The following is a 17,002-nucleotide window of genomic DNA, read 5'->3' on the forward strand; positions in this document are numbered from 1 at the left end:
GCAAAATAAGTACACCCACATAGAATATCTTAGTTTTACGGATCGTGCCCATAAGATCACAGAAAATAATAAAATAATAATAATTTGCACTTTAAATGTGGGAATAATCTTACCATAACAATAAAAACCCATCTAATCCCATTCCAGAGCTTCTTAAGCTGGTTTGTGTCCTTTTTTCGCCATGGTCCACAAGTAATAGCTGTAATAAATATGCACATTATCCTACTGGTTTATCCGTCCCTCTCTTATCAGTGTCTCGTTCAAGACGATACATGTTCTCCTTGCGAAAGGCAAAAAAAACCCTTAGAGTTACAGGTAGTTCTGGCCCAAGGTTCCAGGTATGTCTGGAACATTCCCAGAGCCTTGAGAAGGACCCTAGACGTAGGTTACCTGTTGATTCGATGCGCTGGGCCATCAGCAGTTGCTGTTTATGTGCCCAAGTGGCAAGAACTACGCGAAAATGTCTATAGTCTATTTGATTTTTGCCATTTTACTGGCTATAATAGTCACGTCTTACATTCGGATTCTATACAAATCGCGGAGACGCGTGTGCGTAACCATAAGGAACGGAAAATCCTCTACGGAAAGTGAACAAATATATGAACAGGCCCCAGGGCCCAGACCCTGGCCGATCATTGGAAACCTGAATGTTCTCGATAAATACAGAGACAATCCCTTTGAGGGATTCACAGAGTTGGCCAAGAAATATGGCGACATTTACTCGCTGACCTTCGGACATACCCGCTGCCTGGTGGTCAACAATCTGGAACTGATCCGCGAGGTCCTGAATCTGAATGGAAAGGTGGTCAGTGGACGACCGGACTTTCTGCGATATCACAAGCTCTTTGGGGGCGAGAGGAGCAACTCCTTGGCCCTTTGCGACTGGTCGCAGCTCCAGCAGAAGCGCCGCAATATGGCCCGGCGCCACTGCTCTCCGCGGGAATCCTCGTCGTTCTACATGCAAATGTCCCAGATCGGCTGCGAGGAAATGGAGCACTTTATCCGTGAGATAGACGCGAAGATGGTGCCCGGAGAACCCTTCGATGTGAAGACGTTTCTCCTGCGGGCCTGCGCCAATATGTTCAGCCAGTATATGTGCTCCCAGAGGTTCGACTACGACGATGAGGAGTTCCACAAGATTGTGCAGTACTTTGATGAGATCTTCTGGGAGATCAATCAGGGCCATCCGTTGGACTTTCTGCCCTGGCTCTACCCGTTCTATCGGCGCCACTTGAACAAAATCGTCCACTGGTCATCGACCATAAGGAGCTTCATCATGGATCGGATCATCAGTCACCGGGAGCTGGACATCGATGTGGATGAGCCGGACAGTGACTTCACAGACGCGCTGCTCAAGAGTCTGGTCGAGGACAAGGATGTCTCACGCAACACGATCATCTTTATGCTGGAGGACTTCATCGGCGGCCACTCGGCTGTGGGGAATCTGGTGATGCTGGCCCTGGCCTACATAGCCAAAAATCCGCAGGTGGGCAGCAGGATACAGGACGAAGTGGATGCCGTATCCTCCAAGGGGCAGCGCAAAATCAATCTACTGGATATGCACCAGATGCCCTACACGATGGCTACGATCTTTGAGGTGCTGCGCTACTCCTCCTCTCCGATTGTCCCGCATGTGGCCACCGAGGATCTGGTGATCTCTGGCCATGGCGTCACCGCCGGCACCATTGTCTTCATCAACAACTATGTGCTCAACAGGAGTCGAGAGCACTGGGAGGACTCGCACCAGTTCGAGCCGCAAAGGTTTCTGGAGGCATCGACAGAAGGCAGAAGGGACTCCAGGGGTTCCGATTCGGGCATCGAAAGCGACCAGAAGGAGTTCCAGCTCCGCAAGAACATCCCCCACTTTCTGCCCTTCAGCATTGGCAAGAGGACGTGCATTGGCCAGAATCTGGTCAGAGGATTCGGCTTCCTGCTCCTGGCCAACCTCCTGCAGGGCTACAACGTGTCCAGCGGGGATCCGACCACAATTAGGATAACTCCCGCCAGCCTGGCCTTGCCGGCCAGCTGTTTTCCCCTGCTCCTCACACGAAGGGCATAGAATGGCAGCCATCTAGGCAGTAAGAAGTATTTTTTTTTTATATTTGGCTATATCTAAAAAAAAAAAAAGAAATAATGGTAGCAGCACATCCTTAAAGGGGGCCGCCGCAACTTAAGAGCTATTACGGTACTTAAAATCCTAAACGATCGACTACAGTGCCCACACAGTGCGGTAGCACGAGGACAGCAGTCCATCAGGTATCCTCAGCATTAAATCATAATTAACAACTAATTTGTATAATTAAAAAAAAATAAATAATCAATTGGAACGCATAAAAACTGCATATGTATAATAATTTAGGACTCGAAGGCGTGAAATGTTTGCTTTTTGGGACTATGGTTGCTCGGTTTATGCCGGAGATTCCCTGGGAACTACCTCTCTACTGCCGCACTGTGGCACTGTTAGTAAACGATTCGATTCGTTTCACCGCCTCAATGCATCAATATAGTATATATATATATATTTTTATATGATGTAATGTTTTTTGTTTTTTTTTTAGTTTCTGCCGGTACACGTGGATTATTCCGATACACTCGTATATTTACAATTTGTGTTTTCTTTTAGAAATCATGGGACAAATAAATGTTCAGTGTCGGATCGTGCCTATCTTAGTCACTAAGAAATATGTTAAAAATCTTATATATAAATGCGTTTTGTTCACATGATAAGTCCGTAAAAAAAAAGTTTTAAAACAATTTTGAAAATGGGGAAAAAAATAGAGAAAACCTTTAGGAGGTTTGGGCTTACAGATAAAGAGGGGGTGGTTTTTGTATTAAAGATAGAATTATCTAAAGTTATTTTCTATGAAATGAAGATCGAGGATCGGGCTGCGGGATGGCTCTGTGATGACTGGATGCTATTGGGTCTCCACCAGGAGCTGTGCCTCTTCCAAGGGCTCCTCTTTGATGTCCAGCTTCACTTCGTCCGCCCGGGGCGTGGAGCCGCCATCCAGATCTAGCGTCTTGGGCAGCGGTCCTATTTTTTGCAGTATATCCACTGGCATTATCTCCCGAATGGTGGGCACCGGCTGTACCGTGAACGTGGGCAGTGGCGGTGGCGTGAACACTGGCAGTGCCACAGTCATGGGAATGGGCAGCAGTCCGCTGGTCGGCGCTGGCATCATGGAAGCGGGCTGTGGATGCGGATGTGGATGTGGATGCGGATAACTCTGGTACGGGTGGGCCCCCAGCACGGGTATGGGCATCGACACTGGCGGCGACGAGGGTGGCGGTCCACTCAGGAAGTAGGGCATCCCATTGTGCACGGGCACGGGCATGGGCATGGGCATCCCATCGTGCATGATCAGTGGCATCCGCATTGGCATTCGCATGGGCATTCTCGTCGGCATCCGCATCGGCATGCGCATGGGCATCGGCAGCTGCATTCGCGTTTGAGGCGGCGGGTGTTTGCTGAAGTACTCCTTGAGCATGGCCGCCTTGGTGGCGGGGTCTGCGTTCCGGGGCAGCAGGGGCGGGCGATGGCGCAGGAAGCCGTGCGGCAGCGGCGGCAGGCGACCCGTCTTCACCAGCATTTCAAAGTGCTTGCGATCGAAGCGGGGCATGGGCGGACGCAGGACGCGTGAGTGCGACACCACAATCTCACGCTTGAGCGGATCCAGGTGGAAGTAGCGCATCTTGGACTTCTTCTGCACGAGCACCGCCTTTTCCTGGTCTGGGGGCTTCGGCGTCACTGGTGGCGGTGGCGGTGGTGCGGCCAGTAGCTCATCCCGAAGGCGCTGCAGCCTGGCGGCAGCCTTGGCGCGTCGCTCCTGGTGCTGCTGTATGGCCCGGTCCACGGCGCGGATGACAATAACACGATCCTCGCTGTCGCTCTCATTGTTCGGCTTGACACTGTCCACAAAATTGACACGCTTCTTGGGTTTCCTGCGGGAGGGGGTTTACTGATTATAAATTTATTCCAAAGTGACTCTCTCTATCTCCCTCTCTCTTTATATCTATCTCTCTCTCTATCTATCTCTATCTCTCTCTTTTACCTGTCTTCATCCTCGTCGATTGCCGTTGGCACGATTTCCAGGACATTTCCCTTCCGAACAGCCACGGACACCGCCACTGGAGGAGCAGCTGCATCTTTGGGCAGCTCAGGCTCAATTTTGGGCACCTTGGTTTCCAGCAGCTCACAAGGAGAAGCAGAGGCAGCAGCAGTTGCAGCAGCCCCTGGTGGCACGTGAGCTTTGGGCAGTTCACGCAGGACCGGCGATGTCTCCATGACTGCGCCATACTCCCCGTAGACACCGGCGGGCATCTCCATTGCTTCGGTGAGCTGCGCGTAGGCCTGCTCCATGTGGTAGGCGGAGTCTATGTAGGCCGCATAGGTATCGTAGTCCTCGCCTCCGGCCTCTCCGTGCAGGAGCGACATGTTGTAGTAGTAGGCGGCCGCCTCTAGGTTCTGGTCCTCCCCAAAGTAGTCGGCAAAGTCCCTGTCCTCCCGTCGGCCGTCGAGGGGTGAGCGGGAACGCGATCTGGTGGATGACCGCGTTCTGGAGTGTGATCTTCTTCTGGCTGGCGAGCGGGAACGCGAGTGGGATGAGGACCAGCTGCGACGCATGGGCGGCGACGGGGGCCTGAACAGCAGCGGAGATCGCGACGATAGGCGCTCCCTCTCGCGGCTATACGAGCGCCGTCGATGCACTGGCGGTGAGCGGGGAGGCCGGGACTTCACTGGACCCGGCGACACGGAGACGCGGCGTCGGTTGCCTCCTCCCACCTTCTGGAAGCGGTTTCTGCTGCGCTTCGGACTCCTGCTACGGGTCCGACTACGACTCACGCTTTTGCTGTGGCTGCGCATGCCGGTCGTCTTTTTTCCCAAGCGAATGCCCCGTCGGGGGGAGGGGGGACGCCAGCGGGGACGCGGGCTGCGTGAACGGGAAGAGTCCTTTCCCCGGCTGGAAACCCGCGCACTGCCGCGCCGAAAGGCTCGCTCTCGGTTCCTGGAGGGCGATCTCGAACGAGTTCTCTCCCTGACCGAACGCCTGCCTCCGCCTGGCGTCGTACTCCGTGGAATCCTGGGCCTGGTGCGCGTCGCCACGATGGTGGGCTTTACAATTGCTATCTCCTTGGGGCGCCTCAATTGGCTGGCGATCTGTGGCTGGTGCTGCCGTTGGCCCTCCTCCACTTTCACCTTCACGGCCTGCTGCTGCGCTGGGTGGGGGTGCTCCGTCTCGTCGTTGTCAAAGATGGCCGGCTTTCGGGTGAGCTTCATGGGCGACAGCGTCAGCTTGATGGCCTCCCGATTGTCATCGAAGATGCTGTTCACGGGAGTGGGGGAGCGTGGCTCCAGCTTCTCCTGCACATCCTGCTGGGACTTGAGCTCCTGCTTGCGATACTTGTCCATGATGGCATTCCGCTGCATGAGGAACAGGGACTCCATCTTCAGCAGCTCCTCGGAGATCTCATCCCCCGAATCGTAGTTCTCGCGCATCATCTGAATCCTGGCCAGATTGTCCTCGAGGCTCTTCAGCTTGCGCAAATCTTTGCTCACGTTGTTCTTCTTTTGCTGCAGCTGCAGCTGTTGCTGCTGCTCCTTCTCTGGTGCGTACTCTTGAGAGGCTTCGGAGACCACAGAGATCAGGGCTGCCTCTTCCGAAAGGTGCCCTTCAGCCGCTTCCTGCTCCACAGCATCAGCATCAGCAGCAGCATCATTATCATCTTCCTCCTCCTCTTCCTCTTCATCGTCGTCGTCATCCGCTGAGCTGGACTCATCGTCATCGTCGGAGCTACTGCTACTGGTCGACGAGTCGGAGCCGGAGGAGGTCTCAGTCTCGGCAGTGGAATTGCTTAAGGAACTATTTTTGGAGGCTGTGGCTTCCGCCACCATCTGCCCCTCGCTGGACATATTAATACTATTCATGAACTTGTCATAGATGTTGACCAGATGCTCCTGGCTGGCACCGCCCAATGGAATGGCTGGTCCCTTCGGCCTTGGCGGCGGTGTGCTCTTGGCATTCCACAGATCATTCGTGTCGTCCTCATTCGAGTCGCCACTAATTGTTGCCTCATCCACCACGGCGGTGGACAGCGGGCGGATAGCAGCCGATGGTGGAGCAATGCTGGTGGCAGCAGCTGTCTTGGGCATACTGCTCAAGGAGTCGTCGTTCTCCCAGTTGTCGATGTAGTCGTCGGTGTCGGGACTCTCCTGCTGCGACCCTTTGTCCGTGGCTGTGGCTGTGGCTCTGGCTTGGGCTGTGGCTGGCGGTGGCGGGGGAGGAGCATTGGCTGCCACCGCACCATTCCGCACGAGAACCTCCCGCTCCGTGTCCAAAGGCGGCGTCGCATTCCGCTCCAGCTTGATGTGGCTTACATCAATCATTGGCATGGGCAGCGGTGTCGGGGAGATGTTCCTTTCAATCTTAATGCTGATTTCTTTGTACTCGTCGCTGTGTCGCTGATGGCCGGACTCCTTTTCCCGCGACTGACTGCGGTACATCCAGGCGCTGCCATTCCCCAGAGCACTGGCTGCTCGAGATGTTGATCTTCGCTCATTTAATACTGATTCCTGTTTCCTGAAGGGATTCCCACGGCGCGGCAGGACCTGGCCATGATCTGCTGTCTCCCAGTCGCTGCTGACTGCCTTCTGCGCCGCTGCTTTAACCTCCATTTGGGGCCCACTCTTGGGTGCTTCTTTCAGCTCCTTGTGCTCGTTGGTGCGGCGCAGCAGCTGCTCCTTGGTGGCCAGCAGGGCCTCCAAGTGCAGGTCATTGTCCTCGAGCAGGGCTCCAATGCGACTGTAAATCTCGCTGGCCTTGAGCAGGGGAGCTGCCTTCGCGGTGGGTGCCACTGGTGGCATTGTCAGAGGCGGTGTCGTACTCCGATTGATGATTAAGGCAGGGCTGGGCACGTGGGCTATCTGAGGGACAGTTTGCTGTCTTGGCGGGGATTCGGCGAATATATCCAAACCTTTTGGCTTCTCATCGATGTCCACCGCTTCACTGGCAGCAGTCGGCGGCGGCGGCGGCAGCGGTGGCAGCGGCAGCCACAGTTCGCGCGGAGGCGTCAACGGTGGCGTCCTATCCTCACTCTCAGACGAACGATTCCTGCTTCGACTGCGCTTTTTGGTGCGCTCACGCTTCTTTTCCGTGGGATGTGACTTGTCCAAGCGGGGCTTCTCCCCCGAACGGTCCTTGGAGCTGTCGTCCTTGGCGGTTTCTTTGGAACACTTTGCAGAGGATTTCTCCATAGAACCTGGCCGCGACTTGTTATCCTTCAAGGGCTCTCGACGCTTTTCAGCTGATTGTTCGTGCACTCCTTCCTTCGAGCGATGCTCTTTGGGCTGTTCCTTATTGTCCCTATGGGAAATCTCCTTTGGAAAATCTCTTGGCTTCTCTGCATGATTTGTATGCGACTCTTTGGAGCTCTCTTTCAAGTCCTTAGGTCGCTTCGCATTCTTTTTGTCATCTTTGGATCTTTCTCGAGTGGTTTCCTTCGACTTTTTCTCCTTGGATCTTTCTCTGTGCCTGTCCTTGGATCTCTCTCTGTGCCTATCTTTGGATCTGTCTCTGTTCTTTTCCTTGGGCATATACATATCTTTGGGATGTTCCTTGGATCTTTCTCTAAGCTTTTCTTTGGACACATCTCTGCGTCGATGCTTCTCCTTGGAACTTTTCCTATTCTTCTCATTGGGGGCTTCGGCACTCTTCTCCTTGGAAGTTTCGCTGTTCCTTTCCTTGGATCGTTTCCCGTCCTTCTCATTGGCTGCGTTTTCCTTGTGCTTATCCGCAGATCGGCCTTTCGATTGATCCCTCAGGCCATCGCTGGCAGGTTCTTTGGCCTTGAGTGGCGGTTTCTTGCCACTTGACTCCGCCTTCTCCTGGCAGGCCTTGTGCTTGGCAATGGAGCAGTCGGACACCACGTTAAAGTTGTACTGTATGGGAGGCTGCGTCGTCGTCCACCTGTGACAAATCAAACAGATCTTAAAACAAGATTTCTTTCGCAAATAATTCAAAGACATACTGTAATTCCGACATCAAGCGTTTGCCGAGCCCCGAGCTGACAGGGGGTCCTTGGGCAGGCGGCAGTGCTGGTCCATAGGATCCTGGGGGCGGGGCGCCACCCATATTGGGCGCACCCATTCGGTTGGGGGGCCGGTTGAAGAAGGGAGGGCGCATGCGTAATCCGCCTCGCGGCATTCGCGGCATGAACCCCATGCGAGTATATTCGCAGAACGGCGGGCGCATGTGAAACCGCAGCGGGTTGTGGCCGAGAAATGGAGGGCCGACCGACGGGTCAGCCGGCGGCATGGCTGCAGCCGCTTCCTCGGCTTGCTTTTCCTTCCTGGCCTGCTGCACATCCTCCACGTTCCTCTGCTCCTCGCCCGAGGAGTCCGTGTCCGAATACAGACCTTCGCTGTCATCGGGATCCTCTGAGGGCGGACGAGAAATTCCATTCTCCTGAGCGCGTGGCGTGTTGCCCTTGGCCTCCTTGCGCCTGATGCCGTCCCGCTCGAGGAGAGCCACCTTGCCGCCGTCCGTATCGATTTGTGCCAGCTTGCGCAATGTCTTGCTCTTCGCGTCCTTGGTCAGAACTTTCTTCAGTGCGGGACTGCTAGCGCCTCCGTGGATGAGGTGGGGCGGGGTTACCACCTCGCCCGGCTCCAGGCTGCTGGTGTCTCCATCTTGCAATTCATCGATTGCCCTTATATGATGCTGCTGCTGTGTCGGCGGGGGGTGCAGCTCCCTGGTAAGTCCTCCAAGTGATTCTCCTCCTCCTCCTGCTCCTGCGTCGCCTCTTGGTACTGCTGCTGCATTTGCCGTCGTTAGTGACATACTTGCATCAATTTGTCGGTGGCCTCGAAACGTTTTTGTTTAGAACACGCTTTTTCTTTCAATGGCGGCGCCGCGTTGCTGTCACTGGTTGACAGTGAAAGCCGATATAGTTAAGGTACAATCAATTCGGCTGCGGATTACGGGCCGATGTCATCAATTTCAGCTCTCCAACCACCGCCGCAGGTTCCGGTTCATGTATGGAACTATATGTTTATGCCATTTTTTACTTCATTTTTTAATAACTCAGGTCGATGTTGATATAATCAGTGTGACCGCGGATTTATTGATAAAATATACGGTCTGACCCTTAAAAATATACCAAAATAACGTCACAAATTTCAAAATATACCCGTTAATATACTGACGAATTATTTGTTATTAAGATCCATCATGTTCCTCGTTCCTCCATCAAGGACTCTACGCCATGAACACGTAGTTTTACCCGATAATCTAATCAATTTTATATAAAAGTGGCTCATTTTAAGTACCATCTTTATTGGAATCGTGGAAGGTCCACTTAATTTATTTTTTTACATGGTAACACACGATAACTACACATTTGCTACACATTTGTGTGTAATTACCAAGAGCGACACCTACAGGGGATATGTATGCGATTCAAAATTTGTTGGCCTTTTTTTCCTTTTTAGATTTTGATGGCAGAATTCAAGGATTCAATGCTAATCTCGAATTAGAACTTGATGTGGCCTGGGACATTGCTTTACATGGCATTTCTACACGAGTTCTACACGGTTTCTACATTGCTGCATTGGACCACTAACCATACAGTATATACTGTATGGTTAGTGATTGGACAAAATAGAAAAAATACCAAAAAAAAACACCAAATCCCCTGAAACGGCTCTCGATACTGGATACGAAAGGTGCGCGCCAAATATAAATTGTGTGAATGCGAATTTGCGCCTAACAGCACACAGTGTATCCACAAATCAATTTACATTACAAATTTGAATTAATTTCAAACTATTGTTTGTTCAGCAACGACTTTTACATGCATCACGAGTTTTCGCTAAACATAAACTGCGTGAAACGCAATCAAACATCGAAATGCAGTCGGGCAAAAGCAAACTCCACTTATTTCCGCTTCCTGCTGACGGCTGGGCGAGCGAGCGGGCGCACTCAAATGCGAAGTGCAAATAAATGACAAATTACAAATTACAATTACCGTTGGGCCTGCTGCACCCAAAGCACACATAAATATGTAACTCAAGCGAAACGGTGGAAAAGCCACCGCACAAAAGATTATGACATTGCCCAGAGGCTGAGCTGCCCGGGCGGGGGGTGGTGGGCGGGTGTCTGGCGAAAAGGTTGCCTATGGCTAATAAAACACACACAAAAAAAAAGAAGAGAGCGCCTCGAATTGACTTGGATGCTGCACTTTTTGTCCGCCCCGTCACGTCATGTGTCTATCTCCCTGCCTCCTATCCCCTGCCCCATCCCCAGCAAAGCTTTTCTTTCTTTGTGGATTTGCATGCAACTTTCTCCGACGGCTGCTGTTGCTGCTGCTGCCGCTGCCACACGACAGCTGCTGGTGCGACTGCGCGGCAACCAGAGGCGAAAGGTGCAAATTAATTCGCGGCGCCCCACAATAACCTTCCTCACTGTGGCTCTGGCTCTGGTCTCCCTCATTATCGGTGTAATCTGTTGCTCCCCAAATGATTTTTCGTTTTCTTCTTCTCAGCTTTGTCACAAGTCAAGTCCCAAGAGAAAAAAGACGACTCTACTCCCGAAATGCGACTTGTTATCGCATTTTGAAAATCTTCACCCGCTAAGTGGATGTGCAATAAAAAACACTGCCACCATTGTTTGGGAAGATGTCGAAAAATCAACTGGGATGTCCCCGAACAAACGCCTCACTGCCTGACTGCCGGCCGCTGTGCGTACGGAACCAACCGCCCATTGTATCTGGTCTTCAGGCGGGGAGGGGGCTTTGACTTTGGTTTTTTTTTATATTTTTGGCGACCACGAGACATCTTGAGTTTGGCACCTGGGTGTGAAAGCCTTGACGGTCTGTTGAGGGACTGCTTTGTCCTGAAATTGAGACGAAAACCAATGAATCCAAGGTGAAACAATAGGTTCAACATTCAACATTCGGAATAGTACTTCCATCCCACAAATGATTGATTCTTTCCCCTCGTTTACGACTTCTGGGGGAATGGAATGGTATCATCAATAAATTCTGTGTTAATTCAGTACCCAACTTCCTCTACTCCACAACAACGTAACTCTCTTGCCCATTAACATTTTTTTAATGCCGCATTTAGCCAAATATGTATGGCTACAAATGTAGTTAATTTTCCTATAAACCCGGTACACGTACATAGTATATATTTTCATGATCTGTGGTACGTATAGAGCAGGCAATTAATACCCGAGAAGCGTTAAAAGCGCAACGCTCGATGGACATTGAGGGCGGCGGCACGGCACTCTGTTTGTGGCTGTGACAAATGAGAGCGGTAAATTGTAAATGGTAAATGGTAAATGGTAAATGGTAGGATGGTAAATGCCACAGTAGATGCTAGATGGCAAGGTGGTAAATGCTGTTCGCCGGCCAGCCGCAGGTTCCAATCCAAAAAGCCCCCACCACAAAGCAATGACGACGAGTCATTGACATTCGCTGCGATCCAAGCTTGAACTAGAAAACTAACAAATCCGCCATTCAAGAAAAAAAAAAAATGTGATAATTGCAATGGAATACACAATGTAAACCAAAAGAGGGCGGGGGAGATACAGAGACCGAGAGAGTGCTGAAAGGTAGCCGATAATAACTATACTCTAGGGTGGGTTTATTGAAGGTTCTAGAGAACATTATTAATCTCAAATGTATACATACTCTGGACAGAGATAAGACAACAAGGCATTCCAAATGGGTTGAGATTTGAGTTATGAAAATAGTTATTAAATATCCTACATCATCTGTAGATGCATCTGCTATCTTTTGAGGACATTCTCTGATGGAATCAAAAGAAATACAACCAGAGTGAGGGTATAAGCAGAACCCAAAACTATTTCAAGCGCATACCCATACTAATATGCACATCCATACCGTCACACAGATATGGATAGATCGTTCAAAACAGAAGCGTCGCTAATTGGCAATATTTAGAGAGACAGAGACAGGGAGAGAGAGACAGAAAAACAACAAACAAAACCGAAAAAAAAACACGAATGATCTGAAGATCTTCCCCGTCAATTTACGGGCTGCTGGGCAGACAAAAACTTCTTTTGTTCCTATCCAAATTGGCTTAATTTTTATGGGCATGCTTTCATCACATGCTCAATGCTCAGTCCCCAGGATGCCCCAAAGAGAGAGAGAGAGAGGGGTGGAGGGTTCCAGTTGGGGTTTCTAACATTAAGGTGTTAATCGGCGGTCGCACGTTCGTTCCAATAGCCGGACACACAAAAAGTTAGCCAGCAAAAGCTGATGAATTCTTAGAACGCAGTTTCTCTGTGAAAAGATAGACAGAGAGGGTAATATAATATAGAAACCAGATGGATAATAATACGACTAAGGGATACCTGTTCCTATGTACGATCTAAGATCTAGATCTACTTGCTGCCTGGTCCTGTACATACAAACATACGAGTATATGTATGTATGTTTAAAATGTACTTTGTATTGTACATATGTACGTACGTACCTTTGTACGCTACGTGTACTCGTCGGGGTATAACAAAAATCAAATAAAATCCCCGTGGAAGTAATCTTTGAACAGTTGAAAATTCATTTGTAATTACTCGCCGCTTCGTTCAGTCTCCCGTGACCAAACTCCCAGCAAATGCGATTGAAATATATGTACTATGTATGTATGTACTTGCCGAGCGAATAGGAAGTTGGATTCCCACTAATGAAGTAGGGAAAAATTTATAATTAATGAAGTGAAAACTCAACTGAATTGAGTATAAATTTATAGTCGAATCATATTAGAAAACTGCATTCAATTTATTGAAGAATCTTAAAAGTATTACCAATGCAATTGGTAGAGGATAAAGCTGAATATTTATTCATTCTGGCACCGTTGAAAATTCAATTAATTAATATATGTACATACATACGGTGTATGTATGATCGTTATTACCCTATCATTTTTGACTCTGATTTCCACTTGCAAACGCCTACCCGTCAATGTCCGCCCTGCCCATATGATTGTTTATATCGCTTTTGGTTTTCTTCGGATGTTCGTAACTTTATTTTTCTGGGTTTATTTTGGTTCGCTTGTTTACCTTTTTTTTTTGGTTTTTGTTTGTTGCTTTTTCTATTTTTTTTATTGTTATTAGCTAATTTTAGCCAAAAGCCAAAATGGCGACGAGACGACGACGAGAGCTGCGCTAACGATCGAAAACTTTTGTGGTTTTTCGTTGTTGTGGATACACTTTTGTAGAGGGTATTACGATTCATAGAAGTTGTTCATGCACTAGGAATCAAAGTCCTTCTTTCACTCTCTTTTCGTCTCGGTTTGTTACGGTTTCGAGGAGAGTTTTAAACCTCGTCTAAACGGTCTCCATCTGATTTAAAAACTTGTAGTCGTAATTTGTTATTACTCGTATGTATTTTGACAGGCGCCCCTCTATGCACATCTTATAAGCAGCCTTGTCTTTCGATATCTCTTTGTTATATAAAAAAGTTTTGGGGCGTCGTCAGACATATGTACATATTTCCCATACCGAGCTACCGAAGCGAGTGAGCCAGGGGTTGGTGCACGAGTGAAGCGAGTGTGCAGGGGGCCCTCCTTCTCGTTCATTCGCTATCTTTAACACTCAATCGTTGCATCTGTCTCTCTGCTTATATACGAGTATCTACATAGTTCTCTCTCTCACTATCTATCTCTTCATTTGGTTCTTCCTTGGTCTTTTCTATAAACGAATGATTTGGTATGCTGGAAATCCCTATATCATACGCCTACTATCGTAGCATCCCATCTGTGAGAGTATCACAAGCTTCAACTATGAAACAAGCCTCATTTTTTGTGGTTTTTTTGTTGTTGTTGTGGCTATTATTTATGAGATTTTTTGTGATTTGTTTCGATTTTATTTTGCACATGCACAAACCTCAGTTATTAGGCAGCGGCGTCTCATTGTATCTTCGAGATACTCGCATGTATCTTTCGGTGTCGGTATAGGTGTGTGTGTGTGTGTATCCGTTCGATGGCTGCATTGAATTTGCTTTTTGCTTTTTGTTTTTTGCTCGTTTTCAGTTTTTGTTTTCAGTTTTTTTTTTTTGCTGCTGCTGTTTCCATTTTACACAATTCCCAAGCCTAAGACCGGTGCCACGTCGCCGCTTGGTACCTCCTCAGAGGCCCCCACTTCCCCCCCTCCACCTCTGATCGTAGCGCCGGATCTCTACAGCAGTTCCAGCCGGTGCTGGAGTCGCAGTTGTATCTGTGGCCAAAGCCGGGTGCCAATTTGCGAGTCAAGCCTAGCGCATCTTTCAGCTCTAAGCAAGCTTGAGTAGAAATGTTTATAGTCGGTGCAAAACAAAAATCCCCACCAGATCGTAAAGCCTGAGATCCCTTCCCTGAATGGTACGAATGGTTGGGATATACATATGTACATACATATCTATATATGTATATGTATATATAAATATCTATAGCTAAAGCTTTCAAAACTCAAAACTTATCATCTGCCAGAGGGGCAGACATTGTCGTAGATTTGCTAATTGAGACGATTCTACAAACGAGACAATACTTTTACAGCTTGTGGCCATTATTTTTAATAAATAATAAATAATTTCTTGATAAGAAAAAAACCCAGAGACATGGTGGAGGGTCATATATATGTAGATTCCTGGAATAAAGTCGGACTAGACCTGGAATTGGAATTGGCTATTTCTAATGTTGTTTTTCTAGAAATACCTATACGATTTTTATTCCTATTCGTTGGTTCGAACGTAGGGCAGGTCATTTGGATACGGAGACGAATGCGATTTGCATACAGATTTATATATATATATATATATTTTTCTTTTTTGCTGCTGCTGGGGGAATTCCAGTTGTTAAAGTTGTTTTCTTGAAGAACAAATGTCAGTCCATAATGGCAGCTGTTAAGCTATCCATGAAATTGAGATTCAAGCGTTCCCATTCCCATTTTCCCCCTGTTTTTCAATGGAGGGAAATGAATGGAAAATCTGTGATGCAATGAGAAAACACAATCAAAAATGTAACTCTAATTAATAATTGGGGAAAAAGCCAGGCGCAAGTAAAATGAAAATGAAAGCCATGGGATTAGCTGGTTGGGAGGATGATCCCCAGACCCAGACCCAGACACAGACAGACCCCAGGCCCATCAGCATCCCCTCTCTCTCTCTCTCTCTCTCTCTCTCTCTAGCTCTATCATTTGAAGGGGCGTTGCATAAACACAGACAAAGAAAAACACTCTTCTTTTTTTTTTGTGTTCACTCCTATTGACTAATCACTTGGAGAGTTTGACCAGCTCCGTTGGTTCGTTGGTTCGTTGGCTTGTGACATTTTAATCATAAACCCAGAAAATTATGCAATTAACAGAGAAAGAGTCCGAAAAAACCAAAAAACAAAAAAAAAAAATAAAAAAAAATACAACTGATCTCTAGCTTACATAAGAGCTTGGGTCACCAAAAATAGATAATAAACGAGCATCTAGCATGATATAAACCCAGACAAAAACAGACAACACACCGAAAGAAAGAAGGAAAGACGAAAATCAAAACAAAACCAAAAACCAAAAACCAAAAACACAAAAACGGATTGGCCACAGGGCGTATAAGCAATGTCGGATAGGCATTATCATTATCAATTCGAAGTAAGCTTTTGGATACCCACCCGTAACCTTAGATTCGTTTTGAGAATTGTGTGTGCCCCCAAAGTGGATGCCGTGCCATGCCGCCAGAAATTATGAATAATCTAAGCACACAGCAGGCGGCCGGCAATCAAGATGAACGCTGTCTATATAGCATATACTATACAATATAAATAGTATCTCTTATAATATGAGCACTACTCTGTATTGCCTCTGTATGGGGGCAGGGGAACAAGTGCATTGCATTTGGCCCCAGCTACAATTATTACAACAATGGACAAAAAAAACAACACACACACAACAACAAAAATTAATGTTTTTCTTTTTCTTTTCGTAAGCAACAAAAACATCAAGTTTTAGTGCAAAAGCAACAAGAAAGAGTAGCTGCAACAGCAGCAGCAGCTGAAGCAGCAGCAGCGGTTCCAACAACTTTTAAAGTCGGGGAGTTATACGAGTTATACGAGATCTGTTTATATGCATATGTGTGTGTGTGTGTGTGTGTGTGTGTGTGTGTGTGTGTGTGTGTGTGTGTGTGTGTGTGCGTGGATGTGTTGGCGGAGTACGAAGTACCTTTAATTTTTAGTGTGCCGAGCTTTTTGCCCATACCATACCCATACCCTACCCTACGGCTAAGGCATGTACGCTTCCATAGACCAATTGGTTCTGCTTGTCGCCCTTTAAATTGGATTAGCTGCAACTAATTGGGGGAATGCCGAACGAATTGTTTTGCCTATAGAAAGGTTGAAAAACAACTGATGTTTTCAAATAAATATAACTATGCATATACAAAAAGTTCTACAAGTAGTTGTATAGAATATATGTATGTACCAGGCACTACGAGTTCCATTAAAATCATACAATATAATTATATTATTATATTCAATTTAGTTCTTCGTCACGGGAGTAGCTCTGCGACTACTGTCCGAACACAGGCGAGTACTTATTTTTCGATTTCTGAGCTTGGGGTATCATAGTTTTTTGTAGAACTTTGCTATAGAGGGCACAAGTTTTGATCCCATAAGAGGTTTGATTTCTTTTAAGCTCTGGGTTCTAATAAATTTTGCTAAAAACACACTAGAGTTTATTTCTGAGGAAAACTTCTGTGCCATGAAAGATAACAAAAGCAGCTTTCGAATAATAGGGAAACGATCGATTTGTAGTGAGGAAAACTTCTGTGTTTTGTTAGTAAATTCAACTAAATTCTAGAAACATTTGTGCTGCAAATCTAATACTCGTTCATACATATGTCCATTAATATGCAACCAGACACCATTTTCCAGTTAATGGTAATCAGAAAACAGTTTTCTTAGCATGGAAAACGTTTGTTCAGGGGCTCGAAAATAATACGTACCCAGTATTGTGTTTACATT

The 17,002-nt window shown here is 47.7% G+C and overlaps 2 protein-coding genes across 2 annotated transcripts; one reads left to right on the forward strand and one right to left on the reverse strand.

The window, feature by feature from the left end:
* The first annotated feature begins 460 nt into the window (after window positions 1-460).
* LOC6600310 (cytochrome P450 307a1) lies at window positions 461-2,059 on the forward strand. The gene has a single exon (XM_002025328.2). It carries the CDS (start codon window positions 461-463, stop codon window positions 2,057-2,059), a length of 1,599 nt encoding a protein of 532 aa, XP_002025364.2.
* Window positions 2,060-2,536: 477 nt separating this feature from the next.
* LOC6600309 (serine/arginine repetitive matrix protein 2) lies at window positions 2,537-9,038 on the reverse strand. The gene is made up of 3 exons (XM_026993284.1): window positions 8,026-9,038; window positions 4,053-7,964; window positions 2,537-3,942 (listed from the first exon to the last, which is right to left on the reverse strand). Exons 1-3 carry the CDS (start codon window positions 8,835-8,837, stop codon window positions 2,916-2,918), a joined length of 5,751 nt encoding a protein of 1,916 aa, XP_026849085.1. The 5' UTR covers window positions 8,838-9,038; the 3' UTR covers window positions 2,537-2,915.
* Between the last annotated feature and the right edge of the window lie 7,964 nt (window positions 9,039-17,002).

The sequence above is a fragment of the Drosophila persimilis genome, unplaced genomic scaffold, assembly GCF_003286085.1.
Source record: "Drosophila persimilis strain 14011-0111.01,24,50 unplaced genomic scaffold, DperRS2 tig00000824-arrow-arrow-pilon, whole genome shotgun sequence".
In the NCBI taxonomy this organism is placed as follows: domain Eukaryota; kingdom Metazoa; phylum Arthropoda; class Insecta; order Diptera; family Drosophilidae; genus Drosophila; species Drosophila persimilis.